Source organism: Aethalodelphis obliquidens, unplaced genomic scaffold (assembly GCF_003676395.1).
Source record: "Aethalodelphis obliquidens isolate GAN/ISIS:26980383/991018 unplaced genomic scaffold, ASM367639v1 scaffold7, whole genome shotgun sequence".
Lineage (NCBI taxonomy): Eukaryota > Metazoa > Chordata > Mammalia > Artiodactyla > Delphinidae > Aethalodelphis > Aethalodelphis obliquidens.
The window spans coordinates 2,466,675-2,483,986 of record NW_020837951.1 but is presented as its reverse complement, the minus strand read 5'-3'; the positions used below and the strand labels follow the sequence as shown (position 1 = coordinate 2,483,986).

At 55.4% G+C, this 17,312-nt stretch overlaps 2 protein-coding genes across 5 annotated transcripts in view; one reads left to right on the top strand and one right to left on the bottom strand.

Annotated features, from left to right (window-relative positions):
* BRD3 (bromodomain containing 3) overlaps positions 1-11,294 on the top strand; it is a 35,613-nt gene extending 24,319 nt beyond the window's left edge. Inside the window, exons 9-12 of one of the 2 annotated variants that reach the window (XM_027104333.1) lie at positions 542-765; positions 3,702-3,994; positions 5,113-5,241; positions 10,593-11,294. In XM_027104333.1, coding sequence (XP_026960134.1) covers positions 542-765; positions 3,702-3,994; positions 5,113-5,241; positions 10,593-10,708 — 762 coding nt within the window. In that variant the 3' untranslated portion in view covers positions 10,709-11,294. Of the gene's footprint in view, positions 1-541; positions 766-3,701; positions 3,995-5,112; positions 5,242-7,005; positions 10,367-10,592 lie in introns of those variants that run through there. The other variant, XM_027104332.1, reaches the window with a different exon arrangement.
* Positions 11,295-12,011: 717 nt separating this feature from the next.
* On the bottom strand, positions 12,012-15,086 carry BRD3OS (BRD3 opposite strand). 3 transcript variants are annotated; one of them, XM_027104356.1, is made up of 3 exons: positions 14,481-15,086; positions 14,149-14,193; positions 13,196-13,810 (listed from the first exon to the last, which is right to left on the bottom strand). In XM_027104356.1, the coding sequence occupies exons 1-3, from the start codon at positions 14,746-14,748 to the stop codon at positions 13,782-13,784; spliced, it is 342 nt and encodes a 113-aa protein (XP_026960157.1). In that variant the 5' UTR covers positions 14,749-15,086; the 3' UTR covers positions 13,196-13,781. The 3 variants fall into 3 exon arrangements, with proteins under 3 accessions (XP_026960158.1, XP_026960157.1, XP_026960156.1); XM_027104355.1 differs by having other exon boundaries at positions 14,486-15,085; XM_027104357.1 differs by lacking the exon at positions 14,481-15,086 and having other exon boundaries at positions 12,012-13,810; positions 14,149-14,456.
* Positions 15,087-17,312: the final 2,226 nt, after the last annotated feature.

Below are 17,312 nucleotides of genomic sequence, written 5' to 3'. Positions count from 1 at the left end.
CCCGTCCACCTGCTAGAGGCTGGGGGCTCCGTTTCCTCGCCCGTCTGGCGTGAGACTCCGCTTGGGGTCTGCTGAGGTGAGAAGCGTGTAGAGCACGTAGCACACTGGCAGCCACTTGCCGGACGAGATGAGTGTCCCCTGCCGGCACCGGACCATTTTGACCCTGCAGAGCTGCCGTGTAACATCCCAGCAGCTGCCCACGAGTGGAAAGTCTCCTCTGTGCAGGCGTTTAAACCTCGCCCTAGAGAGTCTCTCTCATCTGGAAAACAGAAACTAGCAGGAAAACCAGGAGGCACCATTTATCGAGCCCTTCGGGTGCCACCTGCCCTGCACTTCGGGCGGGGAGACCGAGGCCCAGCGGCTCGCCCGCCGTCGCAGGGGTGGGGAGGGCCAGACGGGCTCTGTCGCCCTCCGGGACCTGTCTGGCTCCCCGGCTCCCCTCCCCGCACGGTGGCGGCAGCTCCTGGGCACCCCAGCCCCCTGCCCACGGCCCCCTTGGGCCAGCCCTGGGGAGCCCCGCTCAGCTGCCTGTCTCTTCCAGCTGAAGGCTGTGCACGAGCAGCTGGCCGCCCTGTCTCAGGCCCCAGTGAACAAGCCAAAGAGGAAGAAGGAGAAGAAGGAAAAGAAGAAGAAGGACAAGGACAAGGAGAGGCACAAGGCCAAGTCCGAGGAGGACAAGAAGGCCAAGGTGGCCCCGCCTGCCAAGCAGGCCCAGCAGAAGAAGGCTCCCGCCAAGAAGGCCAACAGTGCGACTGTGGCTGGCAGGTGGGCGCCGGCGCCCCGTGTCCTGGACACGCATGTGGCGGGAGGATGCTGGATTCGGGGCTCTGTCCTGGTGACCTGGACCCTGGGCTGTTACGGGGAGATGGGGGCAGGGGTTGGTGGCCCTCGTCGTGCCCACCTCGTGGGAAGACTGGGAGGACCAAACGAGATCTCTGCCTCGACAGCGTGGCCTCCGGAGGGCGGTGCTCAGCTCCCCATGGGGCCGGCCTCAGTCACAGGCATGGGAGACCTCAGCATCTAGAGGCTTCGGGGACATTTTCCTGGTCTGGGCCCGGGAGTTTGCTTTGGGGGGTCTTGGCGCCGTGTCCTGGGCCCTTGGCACCCCATCCCCGCGTGGCCTGGTTGGCGGAGGGTCGGGGGTGGAGGTGTGCCTTGGCACAGAGCTCCCTGGTCCCCACGGCCTTCACTCAGCCCCTGCCGTGGCCACGCGCTGCCCCGAGGACCGCCTGCCGCAGATGAGCAGGGACGACATGGGGAGGTGAGGGTGGTGGGAAGGCACGCCGGGCCGGGCGCCTCTCCCGGCGGGGTGGGAGGAGGGCGTCCTGGAGGAGGGGCGACGGCTGCACAGAGGGTCCGGATGGGGTTCCAAGAATCAGGAACAGCGGGCACAGAGCTGTAGAGGCCAGTGGAACGTGTTCCTCATGGGAATGAGGATAAGGGTGGGCACTGCTGAAGAACAGAGGCCAGGTTGGGAAGAGGGGAGGGTTGAGGCTGCCGAGGCTGGCCGGCTCGGTTGAGGTGTTTGCAGTTCGTTCTCCAGTGAAAGTGGTCAGATCCTGGCCAGTGTGGAGGCTGGATTAGCGAGAGGCAAGAATGGGAGGAAGGATGCCCTCTGGAGTTGCCGTGGTCACGCAGGCAGGAGAGGCCGGTGTGGCCATGGGGGTGGAGGTGTGTTGCTTTGAGAACTGTCTGTGAGGCAGAGTGGACAGGCCTTGGTCCCTGGACGTAGGAGGAGGGGTATGCAGAGCTGGGGACTTGGGCTTTGGTAGCTGGGCGGGCAGCGGCACCATCGAGAGGGGCAGCGAGAACGGTCAGGGGTTTGCTCCCCCCTTTTGCAGGGGGAGGCAGAAATCAGGTTCCCTGTTCTGTCTCTGTCTCTGGTTTTGGTGTCTGTACAATGCTGGCCTCAAAAAGGAGTTGGGAAGTGTTCCCTTGTCTTCTGTTTTCTGGGGTAGATTTATAGCCTTGGTCTATTAATTCTTAAATGCGTGATAGAATTCACCAGTGAAACCATCTGGGCCTGGAGTTTCACTGTTGGAAGGTTGTTAACCACGAATTCAGTCCCTTTGAACGTTCCCCACAAATTTGATATACTGTGATTTCATTTAAGTTCAAAATAATTTTTAATTCCCTTCAGGCGTCCTTTTTGACCATGGATTATTTAGAAGTGTGTTGTTTGGTTTACAGATATTTGGAGATTTTTCCAGATATTTTTCAGTTACTGACTTCTAGGGTCAGAGAACACACTTTATATGTTTTCAACATTTTAAAGTTTGTTAGGATTTTATGGCCCAGAATACGGTGTGTCTTGGTGAGTGTGCCATGTGTGCTTGGAAAGAACGTGTGTCCTCCTCCTGTTGGGTGGAGTGTTGTATAAATATCAGTCAGAAGATTAAAAAAAAATCTAAAAAAAAAAAGATACAAATGAACTTATTTACAAAACAGAAACAGACTCACAGAGAGAGAGAGCAAAGTTATGAGAGAGCAAAGTTATGGTTACCAAGGGGGACGGGGGTGGGGGGGGAGGGGAGGGATAGTGGGAGTTTGGGGTTGACACGGACACACTGCTACATTTAAAACAGATAACCAACAAGGATCTCCAGTAGAGCACGGGGAACTCCGCTTAATATTCTGTAATAACCTAAATAGGAAAATAATTTGAAAAAGAATAGATATATGTATATAAAAAAAAAAAACCTTAAACCCCAAACAGACAAAAACATGTCAATTAATAAGTTAATTCGGTTGATGGTGGTGTTGGGATCGTCTCTGTTCTGCTGATTTGTTCTATTAATTACCGAGAGAGAATCGTTGAATTCTGCAAGTGAAGTTGCAGGTTCTCCTATTTCCTTTCAGTCCCATGAGCTTTTGTTTATATATTTTGAAGCTTGGTTTCAGATGCACACACGTGTAGGACTGTGATGGTCAGTTGACTCTTTTATCATTATACAGTGTCCCTCTTTTTCCTGGTAGCATTCCTTTTTCTGAAGTCTACTTTGTCTGAAATTGTTACAGCCATTGCGGTTTTCTTTTGATTAGTATTTACACGGAATATTTTCCCCCCATCTTTTTACTTTTAACCTACCTCTGTCGTTATATTTCAAGGGGGGTTGTGTAGATTAGATAGCATATAAATTGGGTCTTGGTTCTTACCCAATCTGAGCACCCCTTTCTTTTAATTGGTGTGTTTAGACCATTTATATTTAATGTAATTGTGGATACAATTTGGTTTCCACCTACCATTCCATTATTTTCTGTCTGTCCCTGCTGTTTATTCCTCTGTCCCCCTTCCTGCCTTCTTCTGGGTTATTTGAATACGGAGATGAGTTTGACCTGTCGTGCTTGAGATGCCTGTGGGGCATTGAGGGGAGCTGACCACCACGGTTGTTTCCTGGCCAAGGCCTCCCTAGGCCGGTAGCAGCCTCTGCTCTGACCTCTGGAGCAGGGTCTTCCATGTCCCTGGAGATGTATGTGCGTCTCCAGGCAGTCGCCCGGCTTCTCTGTCTGGGGGTTGGGCTGCTCCTTGGTAAGAGAGCCTGGTCCTGGAGAGGAAGAGGGCTGGCGGGCAAGGGGTCGGGGTCTGGGGGGGGGCGGTGGGGGGAACTCGGAGTTGTGGGGCAGGGGCTGGGCGGGGTAGGGGGCTCCAGGGATGGGGACGGGGGGCTCCACGCCATGATGCTCCTTGCCTTCTGCCTCAGACAGCCGAAGAAGGGCGGCAAGCAGGCGTCGGCCTCCTATGACTCGGAGGAGGAGGAGGAGGGGCTGCCCATGAGCTACGATGAGAAGCGCCAGCTCAGCCTGGACATCAACCGGCTGCCGGGGGAGAAGCTGGGCCGCGTGGTGCACATCATCCAGTCGCGGGAGCCCTCGCTCAGGGACTCCAACCCCGACGAGATAGAGATTGACTTTGAGACGCTAAAACCCACCACTTTGCGGGAGCTAGAGAGATACGTCAAGTCTTGTTTACAGAAAAAGCAAAGGAAGCCATTCTGTAAGTCGTCGGGACGGGGTGCCTTGCTGCCGCCCCTGCCCATCACCCCTTCGGTCCCGGAGCAGACAGCCAGGCAGCCCCGGGGGTGGGAGTGGGAGTGGGTCGCACGCTGCCAGGCTCCTCGCCCCTCTTCTGCCTTGTGCCCTGAGGATGCAGGGACACAGCTTCCGTCTGCTCAGCTGGGGGCGGGGCTTAGCTGAGACCAGCTGCGGGCCCCACCCCAGCCGGAGCCCTTCTTCCCCTGCTCCCGGGCAGGTGGGCAGCACTTGTGTGCCTCATCCTTCCCCAGAGCAGGCAGGACCCCTGGGTCGGTCCCCAGCCCCATTCGTTCAAATGCTGGCTAAGGCCCTCACCACAAGCCTTCTTGAGGCTCCGTTTGGGGCCTGGGCTGCAGGCGACCTGTGGATGGTTCCCTGCCTGGGCAGACCAGTTCCCTTTGCCTGGGGTGGAGGTCCAGAGGCCTCCCAGGACGGACGATTGCACTGGCTCAGGCCCACCCTGGAAGTCGATGACTTCACTGGACGGGAACGAGTCGCTGCCTGGGTTGTTGGGTCCTGGGGAGTGAGAGGAAGGGCAGGAGGCCCCAGGCCGCCCCACGGTGGCAGGAGAACAGGGCAACCGCCCGGCCCTGAGGAACAGCACCCAGGGTGCACCTGCTGCTGTGTGTGGCCCCCTCGGGCTGCGTGGTCCTCCCTCGCTCTGAGGGGGGAAGCTGCCTTCTCCTGGATGGAGCATGGCATGACCCCTGCAGTCACGGCACGTTTGCCCCTCGGTAAGTCGCCTGTGGACTCAGAGATGCTCGCGCAGGCACACCAGGAGGTGGAGTTGGCTCCAGGGCGGAGTCTGGGCCTCACTGAGGCCGAGGGAGAGCCTCGGCCGTGGCGTGGCGAAGGAAAACCATGAGTTGGGGGGTCAGGGCCTCAAGCCGCAGTCCTGCCCCTCCCCCGGGGGCGCCGCCGTCGGTGCAGCTGTCTGCAGTGGGGGTGGTCTGTCCCAGCTCAGGAGTTGTGTGGCAGTTGCAGAGCCTCGCGTGTGGCGGGGCCTCTGTACGTGTGGGCTGCCCCTGGGGCCGCCCGCCCTTCCCCGCCTGTGGCCTCAGCTCCCGTGCTCTTCCGCAGCCACGAGCGGGAAGAAGCAGGCGGCCAAGTCGAAGGAGGAGTTGGCTCAGGAGAAGAAGAAGGAGCTCGAGAGGCGGCTGCAGGATGTCAGCGGGCAGCTGGGCAACAGCAAGAAGCCTGCCAAGAGAGGTACCCGTGGCCCTCGCGCTGCTCCGCCGGGGGCAGAGGGCAGTGGGAGGGAGCGGGCAGCTGGCGGGGGCCTGCGCCTGTGGCTCCACCTCGTAACGAGCTGCGTTTCCCTGGAGGAGGCTGTTGACCCCCCGAAACCCTGATTTCCTTATCTGCAAACTGGGACCAGAGCCCGGCCCTGCAGGGAGGCCGAGCACATGACAGGCGTGTGTGAAAGCGCCGCTTTGCAGAGCCCCTGGGAGACGGCCCTTTGGAAGGGCGCAGCTGTGGTCTTGGGGGGCTGGACCCCGTGACTTAGGAGGGACTGAGGTCCTACCCTGCAGCTTCAGTGGGTCCTGGCCCCCAGCAGTGGGCTTTCTGGCTGCTCTCAGACAGGAACACTAGTTCCCAGCCAGTTAGCCAGTATCACAGGTGGAGGGGGAGGGTCTGACTTCCAGCCCCAGGCCCTCAGCTCTGTGGACTCGGGGTCTTATTTTAGGCGAGCAGGTGATTTGATTCCTTGCCTCCTTTCCCCGGGGCCTGTAAGAAAAGGCAAATACCTTTGTCCTGGCCCCAGGGACAGTGGGGCCCAGGTGGCGGTCAGATTCTAGGTCCAGTCTTGGTCATGCAGTGGCCAGGTGCCACAGCCTTGCCTGGCCCCCTTGCCCAGTGCCAAGCTGGGGCTCGGAGCCCTGCTCGCTCCCACTGATGGCGGAGAGGCCCCCCTTGCGTTAGCCCTGGGGAGGGCGTGGTTACTGCTCAGCGCGTGTGACTGTGGAACCTTCATGTGGCCGGCCACGTTCCCGCACGTCCCATCAGTTTCTCGTGGTAGATTGCCTTTTCTCCCAGCCTCTAAGTGTATTTAGATGTGTTGACCTCTGAGCCATTTCTGCTCACACTTCCGACACCAAACGTGTGAGTTTTTCTCACGCCAGTTCTCCAGCTTCCACACGAGCAGGGTGTCCAGCAGTTGAGCTCCGTGCTGACGCTGTCTGCTCGGTTAAGGGCTCAGCGCCCCCCGCCTCTAAGACGCCAGGTGCATGTCCCAAGCTTCCCGTGCCTTTGACTGACGGGCTGTAAATCGGGGATTCCCACAACCCCCTCCTCAGGTTTGAAAATTGGCTAGGACGGCTCACAGAACTCAGGAATTATGAGTGAAACCCCTTGTGGTTTGTTATAAAGGACACAACTCAGGGACAGCCAGGTGGACGAGCGGCACAGGGCAGGGTGTGGGGACGTGGGGTCTCCAGGCCTGTCCAGCCACTACCCTCCCAGCAGCTGGAGGCCCCCTGAACCGGGGGTTCTCTCTGGAGCACAGTCTCCAGCCCCCCCCCCCCCTCGGCCGGGGGGGGGGGGGGGGGGGGGGGGGGGAGCTGAAAGTCCCCGCCCCCGGTCACATGGTCTTCCTGGTGAGCAGCCCTGGGCTGTGTGGCCCTGGGGGGGCCCCCCGCCCCGAGTCACTCGTGAGCGTAAACTCAGGTGGGAGCTAAAGGGGCTCCTTAGCAGTAAAAGATGTTCCTGCCACTAGGGAGATTGCAGGGGATTTAGGAGCTCTGTGCTGGGAACAGGGTACGAGCACCAGACGCATTTCTTACACCGTCACAACCTCGTTAATGCGTTGCTACATTTCAACAAAATCGCTTAACGTTTATCACGTGACCGGGTCAGGATCCGGGTGGGTCGGGGCATGTGAGGGGGGGGCGGGGGAGGCACGGACGGGCTCACGAGGAGGGAGGGGCGGCCGGCGCGTGGGGGGCGCACCCCTCACCCGCGCGTCTCCCCCAGAGAAGTCAGGCTCCGCGCCCTCGGGAGGGCCCTCCCGGCTCAGCAGCAGCAGCTCGTCTGAGTCCGGGAGCAGCAGCTCCAGCGGATCCAGCTCCGACAGCAGCGACTCGGAATAAACTCTGGGCTCTCACGGGACGGAACAAAACCAGTGGACGTCGCCCACGCCGAAACTCTGCAGTGTTCCCTTCTATGGTTAATATACCATTTTCGTTCCATGGTGTGCAGGTTCTCTTTTTAATTCAGTGTTATGGTATCTTCCAGTTTTGGCTTTAATAGGTCAAAGATCTTTCCGTGTGTGTCCATTAGACTTTATGAGAAGCTGTGAATCTGCATAACGCCTTTCCTTCGTAACTGAATTCAGTCTCTTGGAGATGACAACTTCAAACGCTAACCTGATGACCGTAGAAAAACACGTAAGGTGTGATCCGGAGGTTCATGCAAAATCCCTTTTCTTAACGCCCGACCCGGTCTGTAGCTCCAGCGAGAATTTCTCCAAAGGAGATGTCTCGGAAATGGTACCGTATGTGAAAGCTGCCAGCTTTGCGAACAGGCGTTTGTCTTTGTCTTTGGGGGCCTGGGCTCTGACCCGCACGTCCGAGGGGTCACCTCTTTCTGCAGGGGCCGAGGACAGCCATGCCTGCCCCTGCCGTGAGGGCCAGGGCTGGGCCCGAGCGGGGAGGGGTTATCGTCACTGCAGCCGGAGCTCCCGCGGGTGGCGGACCGGCGAGGGTGGGCGTGGAAGGGAGCCGAGTTTTTCTGATCTCTGTGACGTTGGGAGCTCCCGGGAGGGAACACGGTGGCTGCGTGTGCAACGCGCGGGTTCCCAAACACTGAAACTTTTACCTCAACTTAAAAAAAAAAAAAAAAGAAAAAAAAAAGAAGAAAAGATTAAAAAAAAAAAAATACAGGAGGAGACTTTTTTGTAAGGTTCAGCAGTTTTCTACAAAAGGCCAGCCCCCACGTGTGTCCCCAGCCCAGCCGCTGCCACGCACTCCGGAACCATTGTCCCAGTTTCATGTATATATGAATACTTTATTTATTAAGATCATTGGTGATTTTTTTTTAAAAAAAAAAAGGAAAGAAAAACAAAACTGTAAAAGAAACACATTAAAAAATAAAAAGTGGCAGAGACGCAGGCCTTTTAAATGGTTTGAAGGGGAGCCCCAGACCCTGCTGGCCAGCGGGCCTCTCACCTCCAGGTGCTACAGCCTGCTGTCCCCGTGCCGGTGCTCAGTCGCGTCTGTGTGTGCTTGCTCTCCTCTCGGGGCTGCTGGGGGTTTTGTTCTTGTTCTTTTCCGTGTGTGTATGACATTTGGAGACTTACAGGTGTAGACAACTTCCAGCTGCAGCACATTCTGATTTTTTATTTCGTTTGTTTAGTTCTTTTGTATTCACTTCTGGTCTCTCTTAGGACTGTTTTAAAAGACTTCAATTTAGGGAACCCCAGTTATATAATATAAACTTTGTAATCTGAGAGAAGAAAAATGTATAGTAAATCTAAGTCTTGATTTTTAACTTTCTATTGTAAAAAATAATAATAATAATATACAGAGTTTAACAGAAGGTTATGTTTTGGTTTTGTTTTCTCCAGAGGCTGCCATACGGCCTTTGAGTGCAGGGATGCCCCGTCCACACTGCCTGCCTACGCTCTGACCATTGTGGCTTTGGCCAGGAATGCAAGGGCCCCCGGATGGGGCACCCCTCACCCCCCACCTCCAGGAGAGGGGCGTGGCCCCCGCTGCCCCACGCGGTCTTCCAGCCGCCAGCAGTGGCGGCACGGGGCTCCCTGCTCACGCATTTTCCAGTTAGCACAGAAGTGACCGCGATAGTCTCTCTCCCCGTGAGACTTTACTGAGGGGGGTGCTGGGGGTGGAGCCGCGGGTGGCCCGGCCTCTTGTCTGGTGGCGAGTTCTTTCTGCCAGCACTTCTGGATGGATCAGGAGACTAGTCGTTGGTATCCTAACGGGCGGTGGTTTCTAAAAATCCTAAAGTCGACTTGGATGCCACTAGCGCTTATGGCTAGAGGATACCTCTGATGGGTATAGACTCTGATGAGGCGATGGATGGTGGATTGCCATTTTTCTGACCGCTGGTGATTCTGACCTTTGGGTGAGCTTTGAGCCAGTCTGTTCAAGTTTTTTCATTAAGTTTTGTTTGTAATAAAAATATAAATGAATTTTAGACTTGCCATTTTTTAAAGCTGCCCTGTTTTTCAAAGGTGTTTTCTAAGCAGATCTTTAACGGAGTAAACAACCTGTGGCTTGAAGGAATTACGACAGGATGGAAGGTCCTGAAGCAGGATCTCATGGGCAGAAGGCAGCAGGCACGCATCTGAGTAACAAACAGACCCCAGCTGGGGGGCCTGGAGGTGCTGGGGGCTCCCGTGGGGCGCCCCTCCAGCCGCGAGCGAGCGGGGAGGGTCACCTGCGCCAGCCACTCAGCGGGGGCCATCGGGCCCTAGAGCTGAGCACAGCGGGAGCATTTCCTTACCTGCTGGTTCCGTGTTGGGAGAGATGTGGAGTCTCAAGCCACCTGTGCTCCTTTCCTCTGAAAGATCTGCTGGCTTTGACGCTGCCGGAGGGCTTAGTCCGTGCTGAGCGGTTGTAGTTCATTGGCTTTTTTAAGGCTTTCTGTCCAGACTTCAAAACTGATTTCAGAGTTTTGGGGGGACCCTCTCCACCCCCTCACCGCCCCCCCGCCCGAGGTCAGCCTGTGGGTGTTCGCCATTTCCATTTCTCTGCGTTGGGCAAGCGGAGTTCCAGTGCCGAGAACTGGAGGGCAGCCTGTCGAGGCTTAGGGCCTGTGTCCGGTGGGTAGGCCTCGTGCAGGGCACGGAAATGGCTGTGAAACAGTCCTCGTGATCCCTGGGGGTCGAGGGGGCAGCTTGGGCTGTTAACTGAACTCCAGAGATGCTTGCTCACTCATCTTGCTTACAAACTGTTAAGATACGTTTTTCTTCTGTGTTTGTTTTTTGGTTTTTGTTCTTTTGCAACATTCACATCTTTTACAGTTTGGGGCGGGGGGAACACCGCCCACGATAAAAGATCTGTTACACCTGGTGTAGCGCTGTTCCCTAATACTGGCATAACACTTCCAGGAGGTTTTTCTTTTATATTTAAAATGTTACTTTTCTGTATGATGTGCATGCAAGTTTACCGTAACTTTTCTTAAACTTTTTAGTGCCGTTTCTAGTATATTCCTGTAAATGTCAGTTACTGAAAATGAGTCCAGTGTAAGTAGTTTTAGCTTGTTTATTGCAATGCTGGCCTCAACACAACAGAATAAAAGTGGTAGAAAGTACTCTTTGATGTTTCTGGTAATCATGGACCCTTCTCCTGGGGCATTTGTTTTGTTTTCATAATAAAAGAAAAAAAAAAAAGAGGTGCCTCATCCTGTGCTTTCTGGGCTCCCAGCTCTCCCCTTGCTGGCGTGTGACGACGGGGGGGAGTCCCTCGTTTTGACATCCCGTAGCTCCCGGCAGGAATACCCAAAGCATCCCAGAGGGTCTTAAAGAGCTCAGTGGCTCTGGTCAAAGCCTGGGTGGGGTGGCTCCGGGATTTAGGGAGCGTCTTTTGTCACCTTTTCAGGTCAGCAGCTCTGTGGATGGGCCGCCCCCCTCCATGACCCACAGGTTCGGTCGCCTCGGTTCCCGCCTGCTCGGTCATCCATCCTCTGTCCCCGCTGTGCCCTCAGTCTGCACTGAGGTGCTTTCCGGGACCAGAGGCATCAAACGCTCGTCCGCTGGCCCAACAGACGTTTCCAGGAAACCACGTCGAGACGTCGTGCACGCTGAGGTTTCGTCCACAGTGGAGGCGGCAGCAAGGAATGAAGGAGGTATCGAGACAAATGCCAAGTCCTGACGCCGTTTTCCAAACAGTCACAGCTGTTGCAGCCGAGCCTTGCAGTGACGTCCCGGGAGAAGGCTCTGCCCGAGTCCAGGCCCGAGGCCCCCCTCCCCTGTATTCCCTTGCCCCCCGTCACCCAGACTGAGCTCCCCGAGGACGGGGACTGAGCACGTCCGCCGCGGCATCCCCAGCCCCAGCCGGGAGGGCCAGCCGCCCAGGCGTCCCCAGGGCAGACGTGGCCTCCCCGTTCGCTAAGCAGCTTAGCGCCAGCTGTGTGCGAGCGGCCCAGGGCACGTCGGTCACCTGCACACCCGACCGGTGCAGACGGCGGCCGTGGCCCGTGCTTGCTTTCCCGGCCACCGCCTCTGTGCTTGCGGCTGAGCCAACCACGGCCCGTTTCTAGGTTAGTCTGAGGGGCAGCGAGCGTGCAGCACAGAGGCATTCCAGCTAAGCCAGAAGTTTGCCACCTTCCCAAACTGAACTGAAGTCGAAGGAGCGCAGAGATGCCGACAAGACCTGGCTACTGGGGAATTCCAGTGTCAGGGCGCCTGGACGGGCGGGCCTCTACTGCAGAGTCCTTCCTGACTGTGTCGACGAGACAGGCTTCCCTCTTCGCCTCGGGGAGGTGCTTAAGGAAATCTGCCTTCCAGCCTCCCCACCTGAGGCAGTAAGCCAGCCGAGGCTCCCTGTGCAAGGACCAGGCCTCTGGCTGGACACGTGACGTCGGGGGAGAGCAGTCCGACCCAGCAGCTCCCTTCTGGTTGCTGTCTGCTAAGCAGCTTGCACGCCTGCACGAGGAGGCACGCAAGGGGAAGCCCAGGACGCGCCGTGTGCATGGACAGTCAGAAGGTCTCTGTCCACCTGTGGGCTCACAGGAGCGCTGCCAGCAGGCCGTTGGAAGCGTGACGTAATCGCCCCGTCTGTACAGCTGAGCAAAACGTCACAGAACCAGGTGTTGCGTGGTGCGGGACGCCACCTCCGGAACCTCGGCACACGCGCGCGCCGAGCTGCTGAGAGCCGCTGCCTCTCGGGAGGGCGCTTCGTGCGTTTCTGCACTGGGGCTTTTAGCAATCGTTAGATGTTACTGTTGTAAAAAAAAAAAAACAACCTGAAAGCCAAGATAGGATATTAGGAGCAAACAGATCAAAAGGAGTGAGAAAGGAAGGCGGCTCCTAAAGGAGATTTATTTAGAAAAGAAAACTCAGCTTCGACAAAAGACGCGTCCACGTTTGCCTCGCCACACAGACCTTAACTACAGCAGACAGCAGATCCTTTAAAAATGACTCATAAGCTGCCCACACAGGTGGGCCGAGGCTGCTTGTGTGTGGTCACGGCCCACGCACATCAGACACTGCAGGTGGCCGGGAGGTGCAGCCTCGGAGTCGAGGCTGAACTACTGTCCGCTGAGGACCTGCCTATTTCAGCCCTGTGATTAAATTTGAAATCACTGTTAGCAACTTTTGTGTAACTTAATAATTTGGGGGTTTCCTTAATGTTTTGGGGATGCCTTTGCCCCACAAGCCTCCAGCATCAGGAAGCTAGTGTAGGAGCCGTCACAGTGCATCACACGCAGTGATCATTTTGGTTACTAGACTCAAAACTCAAGTGCCACAAAGTCCCTGCTGAAATGCTGCTGCCGATGACCATTTAGGGTGAATCCATCTTGGTCCCGCACATCGTGGTCCCGCACATGGATCTGCGACCCGACATGATGCCAATTCCTTCACCTTTTTCTAGATCTGACCCACTCTTTACCAGGCAGAAGGGAAACCTAAAGGACAGCCTGTAAGAATGTGAAGAGGTGGTCTGTAACCGGGGTGTCCCTCCCGCTTGACTTATTCGGAAGCATGACCAAAACAGCATCTGGCCGGGCCCCGGACCTGGCCGGTGCCTACAGCGCCTGCAAGACCAGAATGGAGTCCAGGAGCCCAGACCACCCATCAGCCCGACTGCGAATGGGCCGGGGCGCCATCTCTGGGATTTTGGGGTTCTTCTACCACAGCTCAACCTTCACGTTCACTGTTCAGGATCTCCCAGTAAGGACTAGGGATCAGCAAGGCGGCTGGGTGCCTGGGCCCAGGCTTTCACACCAGAATTACATAACAGAGCAAAACTTGGATTGCCCCGTGTCCCGGGAGACGTCCAGCTTGTTTTTGTCCCGGACGAGGATGGCCTCATTTCCGTACTGTGAGTACCACGTGCTTCGGCTCCTGCTTAGGTACGTCCCGGGCGGCACAGATGCCAACTTCTGCTGCTGCTGTTGCCAGATGAGCAGGGAGGTGTCCCGGTACCGGAGCCGGGCGTAGCCTTCGGACAGGGCTTTCTCTGCCAGCGGGACGCGGCCGCTCATCACTGGCCAGAACCTCCCCTCTCCTGGGCTCCTGAGCAGGAGGCCTCTGAGCCCGTGCTTTGCACTAAATGCACTAACGAACCGGTATTTCAGCTGCTGGGTTTTGAGGATCCCTTCCTTAACCTACCGGTACAAATGAGACATTCAGGCCATTCACAGGCCACACCCTCGTGAGGGTTCTCTGCGAGGAAACTTGAGAGGCGCCTCCGAGCATTCTGAAAAGACACTTAAGAACCATACGTGAGTCGGCAAGCAGGTCAGCAGTGCCCTGGCCGCAGCGTTTCCTGGTGACGGCCGTGTGCACTGTATTAGGTGTGCAGTTGACAAGGGACTAGGCGCCCACCGCAGGGGGAACTTGGGTCTGCAGCGATTCTGACACCACGACGTGGACCACTGAATTTGCAAAGGTATATACCTGGTGTCCCGAAAGAAAGGACATTGTACAACTAGACAGAACCTGACAGCAGCTCCTGTAACTGCCCGCTCACGATCTGCGCTCGGGTCGGCTTTCAGCACAGCAGAGGCGTTCCGATCCCTGCCAGGGATTTGGAACCAGCATTTGTTCAGTGCTCTGTATCTGGCTAGTCTCCAGCTCCTCTCCAAGGTGACGCTACAAAGAAATGAACATGCTGTCAGGTGTTGGGGAGAAAAGGGCCCCAGCAGAAATGGCAGGTTATATGGCACAGAATCCTCCTTAACTCTTGGCATCAGAGCGTTAAACCAAGCTACCGATCGACACATTCCAGGATTTCAGTTGCTCTCTGGTGACGCGGTGAGCCTGGGTTTAAGAGGTAGACCTGTGCCTCACCCTAGTTCTTTTGTTAACTAAGGGGACGATCCTGGGGAAGCCACTTGTTGGAGCGTTAGTGTCTAGATCTGCGAAATAAGTCCTAAGAGCTTGACGGGGCACAGAAGTGACCTGCCCATGCTGGGGACGCTGGTACTCACCCAGCCAGCAGCGCCTTCTTTCTGCGCCAAGCATCAGGGAGGCCCCTGGACCAGAAAGAAAAATGACGTCAGGTGAAAACCAAACGGGAGCATCCACAACACCCCCGCCCCACGCCGCCCCTGCCCATGCTTTCCCAGCCATGCAAGTTCGCTTTTCCTCCTGTGTGGCCCGCGCCCCCATCGGCCTGCCCAGTCATCACTGCCGGCTGCCGCTGAGCCCCCAACGCCCGGCCCGGCCCGCACCCAGGGCGCGTCCCCATTGCCTCCCCGGCATCCCGGGTCCCGCCTGGCCCGGCCCGCGCCCAGCGTCCCCCTACCGCCCCCCCCGTCACCTGACCCGCGCCCCCCGTCGTCGCCGCCCCGGCCGCCCGCGCCGTGGGGCCTCGGCGGCGAGCGGGTCGCGGGGCCGGGCGCCTCGGGCGGGGCGGCGCCAGTTGGCTGCGTGTCCGCGTCGCTATGGCAGCGCCGCAGGCATGCCGAGCCGAGCGCCGAGGCCGGCAGGCGGGCGCCACGAGCCGGAGCCATCGATGGCTCCGCGGGGCGGGGGCGGGGGCGGGGGGCGGGGTCTCCCGCCGGGGGTGGGGCAGCTGCGGGAGCCATGTGACCATTATTGTGGGTCGTAGCATGGCGTAGGTCGTAGCTTTGTGTTGCTGTTTGCGTCTGCTCTTGCCACTTCTGCCACTGCTGTTGCTACTGCTATTAGCATTCTTACCCCTAATAATCTATAGCGTTGTTTTTAATAATTTCATGTTGTCCCGGGCGTACGTACTCTCTCAAAACCACGTGTCCCACTAACCCATGTCACCCAGCCGGGCCAGGTCCCCATTCTGCCGTGAAAATTAGATCTGTTTCCTTCCGCACCCACCTCCAAATCCTTTTGCAATAATACTGTCGTTTGGTATCTGTCCCTTTCCTTACTGAACTTTCATTTTTACGGTTTCCCCTAACGCTAATTCAGGAAGTCGACATAAGAGACATTCAAGCACACTGAACCCACCACTGTAGAATGCACATTCTCTACAAGCACACAGAAAATCTCCAAAATTGACCACATGCCAGTCCATGAATCAGTTTCGATACATTTCAAAGCACTTAAATCCTAGGCGAAAAGGGTCACAGGAAACATAGTCTATAAAACAACAATAAAAAGATACTAGAAGAAAATCCCTATATATGATTACTTTAAAATATATTCTCGAGCCCACCCAGGGATACCAAAAAAAAAAAAATTCTAAATTCCTCATGGGTCAAAGTGAAATTCACAGTACAAATTTTAAACTATTTTAATTGAATGATGATAAAAATACAATATATCAAAACTTGTGAGATGCAGTTCAGAATCGTGCCTGGAGGGAAGTTTATTGTCTTAAAGAAAATATACACGTGTATGGTGTGTTTGTGGGCTATATGGAAACTCTCAGTATTGTCTTTGCAATTTTTCTGTAAATCTAAAACTGTCCTAAATTAAAATGTAAAAGCTTATTTTTAAAATGAGTGAAAAGGAAAGTCACAGAGGTGAGAAGAAACTGGCAATATGTATAGTTGATGAGGGACTTAGTCAGGGTCCAGCTGGAAGACAGAAATCACACCAACGATTTGACCAGAGAGAGATTAATAGAAGGGATTGTTCATTAGGTACAAAGTTGTTAACTAGGTAACTTCCAGGTTAAAATAAAGACCTTTAAAGTATCTCAAAGGTGGTAACCACAGGAAGCAAAAGGACCAAAGAGAAGAGGGTGGAATTGTGAACATTTAGAAACTCAGAGGAGGGACACCAAAGAGCTGAAACTCAGACTTTTGACGAGGGGGTGCTGGCAGCTGGAGCTGGTGTCTCTGCACCAAGAATAGGGTCCCAGGAGGGCAGGGACCCAGACCCCGAGGACGGGGGGGTCCCAAATAGAGGAAATACAAAGTCCCACCAATCGAGGGCTCCTTTTCTGGGTTAGGTTAATTACTTTTCCTCTCAGTCTCCTTCTGTCTGAATATTCTTTTACCTGAAACTAAATTGCAAAGTTAACTTCCAACAAAACTGTACTGAAAGTCATAAGGGAAGTGAGGAAATAAAAGAAGAGCTAGATACAAATACATACGTACTTAACAGGCAGGGGGAAATATGGAGTTGTTACCGTCCTTGTTTCTGTAACAGTCAGATGGGTTTTCCTTTGCCCTCAGCAAGATCTCAGCTGGTCGAGGTTTCTTTAGCTAGTGGGGTGACTTATACCTTCATTCCTGAAGGGCACAAACCCTCAATTATCCTGCTATCTATCTATCTATCTGTCTATCTATCTATCCAATCCATCTATCCATCCATCCATCTATCTAACCATCTATCTATCTATCAGTCAATCCATCCATCCATCTATCTATCTAACCATACATCCATCTGTCTGTCTGTCCGCCCTTCCATCCATCCATCCGTCCATCCATCCATCGTCTTTGGTGGCTGCAGCTTTCCATGAACTTTGCTCTTGGTGGTAGAAATACTAAAATGTACCAGGAAGAATCCCCTGGGTTCTAAACATAGTTCTTCCTGCCCTCAACCTCAACGTGAAGCAACAACTCACTTTCTCCATCACCCCAGTTGGTAAGGTAACCCACTTCTCAGTGTTTTGATTCAGTGGTATCAGGAGCCCCTGATTTCCAAGTGGCAGTCTCATCTTCCAAACCAAAGAAGCCATTGATGTGCTCCCTGGTGAGCCCATTCCTCTCTCTAGAACCAAGCCTTGCAAGTCATCAGAAGCTCAAAGACGTGGGGCAGAATTAACACTGACATGAGGCATCATTGGAAGGCCTCTCCCACCTCCACCCTCTGGTTCCCACGCGCCTGTGGTCTGGCTTTGGGGAAGACAGGACCGTATATTTTTCTATGGCTCAAAAGCATTCACGGTGAAGTTCCCAATGGGTGCTTCACCCGCGTCCTCAGGAGGCCACGCTGCTCTCTGCTAGGGGGGCGCTCTGGGTGATGGGCACATATATAGCCAGTGGCTTCCATGAGCAAGGGCCTATGGTTTCCCTCCTTTTTCTCAGCAACGAGGTCCCTGCGCAGAATACTGCTGTGGGAATGGTGTGATGGTCAGCGAGTCCCTCCCTCAGTCTGTGGATGGGGGTGCTGGCAGGAGAAGCAAGTCCAGAATCTGTGTCTATTCCAGCAAGACTGCATCTCT

Bases quoted from the DNA above. Each gene is read 5' to 3' on its own strand.
- BRD3OS (XM_027104355.1), bottom strand. From the start codon at position 14,748: ATGGCTCCCGCAGCTGCCCCACCCCCGGCGGGAGACCCCGCCCCCCGC. The intron at 14,194-14,485 runs GTCAGGTGACGG...TTTCTGGTCCAG, and splicing joins GGCGACGACGGGGGGCGCGG to GGGCCTCCCTGATGCTTGGC. The intron at 13,811-14,148 runs GTGAGTACCAGC...ATTTCTTTGTAG, and splicing joins AAGAAGGCGCTGCTGGCTGG to CGTCACCTTGGAGAGGAGCT.